Raw genomic sequence first — 5,000 nt, 5'->3', positions numbered from 1 at the left:
CACCTGTGAGGAGAGTCTGGATGTATCCTTACCCTGAGCAGTGTTGCCATCCGTCTTTGTGATGATGTTATATCTGATATATATAGATGATTATATCTGATATCTGTGATATTATTTGGGTTTGCTAATGTTATAATAGTGTCTGCAGGGTCTAGGTGATCATGTTACCATTGGCATTTAGTGGGTGCGCTCTGTGTTGTGTTACTGCTAATGTCTAGTGGCTGGGTCTGCCTTATAGCAGTAGCTATAAGGCTGATGTGTAGTGTGTGTGGGTCCTTGTGTTATAAGAATAATATAGCTGATGTGGTGTGATGTGTGTGTTACAATGACGTTATCACTGATGTGTAGTGTGTGAGGTGTGTGTTATAATGATGTTATAGCTGGTGTGTGATGTGTGTGTGTTATATTGATGTTATAGCTGGTGTGTGTAGTGTGTGTGATGTGTGTGTGTGTTATATTGATGTTATAGCTGGTGTGTGTAGTGTGTGTGATGTGTGTGTGTGTGTGTTATATTGATGTTATAGCTGGTGCAAAGTGTGTGTTATCATGTTATAGCTGTGTGTAGTGTGTAATGTGTGTGTTATAATGATGTTATAACTGATGTGTGTAGTGTGTGAGTAAGTGTAGAGTGGTGACTGGCCTTGACCCTTGACCTGTGACTGCTGCAGCTGACCTCTTCAGTGCTGGACCTGAGCGGCCCGTTCCTCTTGCTCAACGCCCTCCGGGCACTCAGACCAGGAGACACACACACACTGCTGCTGGCCTTCACACCCACTGAGGAGAAGAAGGTGCTGTCACACACACACTCCTGCTGGCACACACACACACACACACACACACACACACACACACACACCAACACACACACACGTACATATGTTTATGTGATTGTCTGCAGTCATGCTCAGTCTCAGTTTTCCCCTGTGCGCATGCCTGTGTGCGTGTATATGTATGCGTGTGTGTGTGTATGTGTGTGTGTGTGTGTGTGTGTGTGTGTGTGTGCAGTACCGGGAGGTTCTGGAGCTGAGCTGCAGCAGGATGAGTCTGGAGCTGACTCTGTGTGGGGAGGGTGTGAAGCCTCTGGTAACCTGCACACTCAAAGCACCGGCCATGGAGTTCGGATACGTGCTGGTCAACGACAGCGCATCTCAAGTCATCAAGGTCAGTATCACACACACACACACACACGCGCACACGCACACATACACACACACACACACTCTCTCTCTCTTTCTTGCACACACACTCACACGCGCACACACACACACACACACACACACACACACACACACACACACACACACACACACACACACACACACACACACACACACACACACACACACACACACACACACACAGTGTTACGGTAGCATCTAGTGCTCCTAAAAGCAGTGCAGTCTCCTTAGTCCTGATGTAGTCTAGTGCTCCTAAAAGCAGTGCAGTCTTCTTAGTCCTGATGTACTGTAGTCTAGTGCTCCTAAAAGCAGTGCAGTCTTCTTAGTCCTGATGTACTGTAGTCTAGTGCTCCTAAAAGCAGTGCAGTGTCCTTAGCCCTGATGTAGTCTAGTGCTCCTAAAAGCAGTCTCCTTAGTCCTGATGTAGTCTAGTGCTCCTAAAAGCAGTCTCCTTAGCCCTGATGTAGTCTAGTGATCCTAAAAGCAGTGCAGTCTCCTTAGTCCTGATGTAGTCTAGTGCTCCTAAAAGCAGTCTCCTTAGTCCTGATGTAGTCTAGTGCTCCTAATAGCAGTGCAGTCTCCTTAGTCCTGATGTAGTCTAGTGCTCCTAAAAGCAGTCTCCTTAGTCCTGATGTAGTCTAGTGCTCCTAAAAGCAGTCTCCTTAGCCCTGATGAAAAGCAGTGCAGTCTCCTTAGCCCGTAGTCTAGTGCTCCTAAAAGCAGTCTCCATAGCTATTCATGGGTTTAATCAGGTCCCTTTCCACAGGTGTATAAAATCCAGCACCTTGATTATGGATGCACACTGCATGGTGCTTGATTAATACACCTGTGGAAAGTGAACACCACGAGTAGTCTGTTGCTCCTAAAAGCAGCGCAGCTTGCTCAGCCTTGTGGAACCTCCACAGTCCATTCACTTTTAATCACAAAGTGGTGTCATTAGTGCATACAGGCAATTTGTGGAAATTAGTCCATAAATATCTATTTTAGGTTCTGTTTAGCCGGTGCGCTTGTCATCGTTACCTCTAAGCAATTAATTATTAGCAAATGAATTAAGTTGGTATTGCTAATGAGGTCTGACATTTGTTGCAATGTATGGCGTAGAGGTTATACGATGACAATTTAATTATATTCATGAATTTAATTATATGTATGCAATTGTTTCTGTGTGTGTGTGTGTGTGTGTGTGTGTGTGTGTGTGTGTGTGTGTGTGTGTGTGTGTGTGTGTGTGTGCGTGCGTGTGTGTGTGTGTGCGCGCATGTTTCTTGCTTGTGTGTGTGTCTATTAATGAGTTTAATTAGTTTAATTACACTTATGCATTTGTTTTTCTCTCTCTCTTTCTCTGTGTGTGTGTGTGTGTGTGTGTGTGATCACATAGCTGCACAATGACTCAGTCTTGTCAGTAAAGTTCACAGCATCTCTGGCCAGTCCTCCAAACACACACACACAGCAGCTGTCTGTTGACCAATCAGATGACATTGAACAAGCACAAAATGCATCGTCCACTGCAGGTAAGACACACACACACACACACACACACACACATACACACAGATAACCAACATCATCCAGTGTAGGTAAGACACTCACACACCAAAGAAAGGTGCACTCAGAAGATGACCCAGGTGTTAGTATGCTTAAAATATGCTGGATAACTCCTGCACAACACAGACACAACACACACTCTCAGCTGGAGCACAACACACACACACACACACACACACACACACACACACACACGCACAACACACACACACTCAGCTGGAAGGCCTCATTCACATTCAGATGTTCTGTTTCTAAGATGCGTTGCTGATGTTCCAAAATGTCAGTGGTAGGAAGTAGCAGCTTACCAACAACCCCCAGCATTTCCTCTTAACACACTCCCTTCTGTTTATTCCTCTTTCTCTCCTTCCTTCTCTTCCACTCTCTCTCCCCTTTTCACTCCTTCTTTCACTCTCCCTCTTTCACTCTCACCCTCTTTCTCTCTCCCTCTTTATCACTACCTCTTCCTGCTTGTTTCGCTCCCCAATTCAACTCAAGTGTGTGTTATTGACATGGCAACTCAAGCACTGTTTTGCCAGAGTAGTCATATGAACAGAACAACAAGAATAAAAGACTTATAGAATAAAAGAATAAAAGAAGACTTATTTGACTCTGCCCCTCCTTCTCCCCATTCCTACCTCTCTCCCCCTCTCTTTCTCCCCCTCTCTCTCTTTCTCTCCCTCCCTCTCTCCTCTTCTCTTTCTCTGTCTGTCCCTTTCTACCCTCTCTTTCTCCCTCTCCCTCCCTCTCCTCTCCTCCCTCCTCCCCTCTCTTCCCTCCTCCCCTCTCTCCCTCCCTCTCTCTCTCTCCATCTCTCTCTCTCTCTCTCTCTCTCTCTCAGTAGATGGCCAGAGCTGTGGTGGTCGGTGTGCGTTCCTCGTGTCTCCTGCAGAGGGCGCCATTCCGCAGGGTAAATCTCTGGACGTCACCGTCACCTTCCAGCCTGACCACGAGAGCCTCACACACTCTGACACAGTTACCATTCAGCTCTCCAACAAGGTATACACAATCACACACACACACACACACACACACACACACACACACACACACACACACACACACACACACATACACACACACACACACACACACACACACAGTATCAGGTGACTCTGATACTCACACTCACACAACCAGGTAAACAAGGTGTGACTGTCTTTGTGTGTGTGTTAACACCTGATAATTACCGATTACTTGAAACATTTAAATAAAGGAACTTGTTCACTCAAAAGAAGCTAGCACGCAATGAATAGGCAAAACTCTGTTCACTTCAGTTTTGAAGAAAAAAAAAGAAAGTGTACTTGGCATACTGAAGTAAAGTGAACTTGGCTCAAACAAAGGCACTTACAAAATTAATCTAATTTCCCATAACTCAAATACATGAGTTTAAAGCAATCTGCAATACATATATGATGGCGAAGTTTGTTCCCAGAATGCCACAGGCCCAGTCCACACATTATTGAAGAGATCACATGTAAATCTGAACTGAAACTGAAATTTAATCTTAAAATAAAACACATAACTGACAGTAAAGGCTATATACATTATTCATTCATTGTTTCCACAAACCATAAAGTAGATGACCGCCCCCAACACTTAATCCTGTGCATAGGGCTTATAGCACTGATTGTGCTGGAGGCAGGGACATCCTTATAGGCAAATCACAAAACACACACACACACACACACACACACACACACACACAGAGGCAAATCACCAACATGACGCATGGCCTAAGAGCACAAACTTCAGCAGTTCAAGTGTAGTTCACTTGATTTAACTGAGCATAATCTTGAATTTCCCCTTGGGGATCAATAAAGTATCTATCTTTCATATAACTATCATTCCACCTCAACATTGAATGACACTTATTTTAGGCAAGTAATGTCAACAAAAGACAAAAAAGAAAATGAGTTGTGCTATACATCCTAAGTTAGGATAGCTGTAATGTTTTACTATGTGTGTGTGTGTGTGTGTGTGTGTGTGTGTGTATGTGTGTGTGTGTGTGTGTTTTGTTAGCAAACGGTGTGCGCAGTAGACTTGAAAGGAGCATCTCGCCACAATATCATGTACCTGAGTGGAGGAGACCCTCTGGAGGACAATCTGACAGATGCAACCCAAGGTACAAAAACACACACACACACACACACACACACACACACACACACACACACACACACACACATGCACAGAGAGAAATGCACAGACATACACATTAACACACACACACACACACACACACACACACACACATGCTAACATAAAACAAGCAGTGATAAC

The 5,000-nt window shown here is 44.6% G+C and overlaps 1 protein-coding gene across 1 annotated transcript in view; it reads left to right on the top strand.

Moving 5' to 3' along the window:
- Window positions 1-5,000, top strand: part of cfap74 (cilia and flagella associated protein 74) — a 33,507-nt gene that overhangs the window by 26,863 nt on the left and 1,644 nt on the right. The window contains exons 11-16 of the mRNA XM_062540220.1: window positions 1-22; window positions 669-788; window positions 1,006-1,161; window positions 2,554-2,686; window positions 3,562-3,716; window positions 4,740-4,842. The exon at window positions 1-22 is cut by the window's left edge and continues 34 nt beyond it. Coding sequence (XP_062396204.1) covers window positions 1-22; window positions 669-788; window positions 1,006-1,161; window positions 2,554-2,686; window positions 3,562-3,716; window positions 4,740-4,842 — 689 coding nt within the window. The remainder of the gene's footprint in view (window positions 23-668; window positions 789-1,005; window positions 1,162-2,553; window positions 2,687-3,561; window positions 3,717-4,739; window positions 4,843-5,000) is intronic.

This window comes from Sardina pilchardus, chromosome 7 (genome assembly GCF_963854185.1).
Source record: "Sardina pilchardus chromosome 7, fSarPil1.1, whole genome shotgun sequence".
NCBI classification, from domain to species: domain Eukaryota; kingdom Metazoa; phylum Chordata; class Actinopteri; order Clupeiformes; family Clupeidae; genus Sardina; species Sardina pilchardus.
The sequence above is the reverse complement of the archived record's forward strand: the minus strand, read 5'-3'. Positions and strand labels throughout refer to the sequence as shown.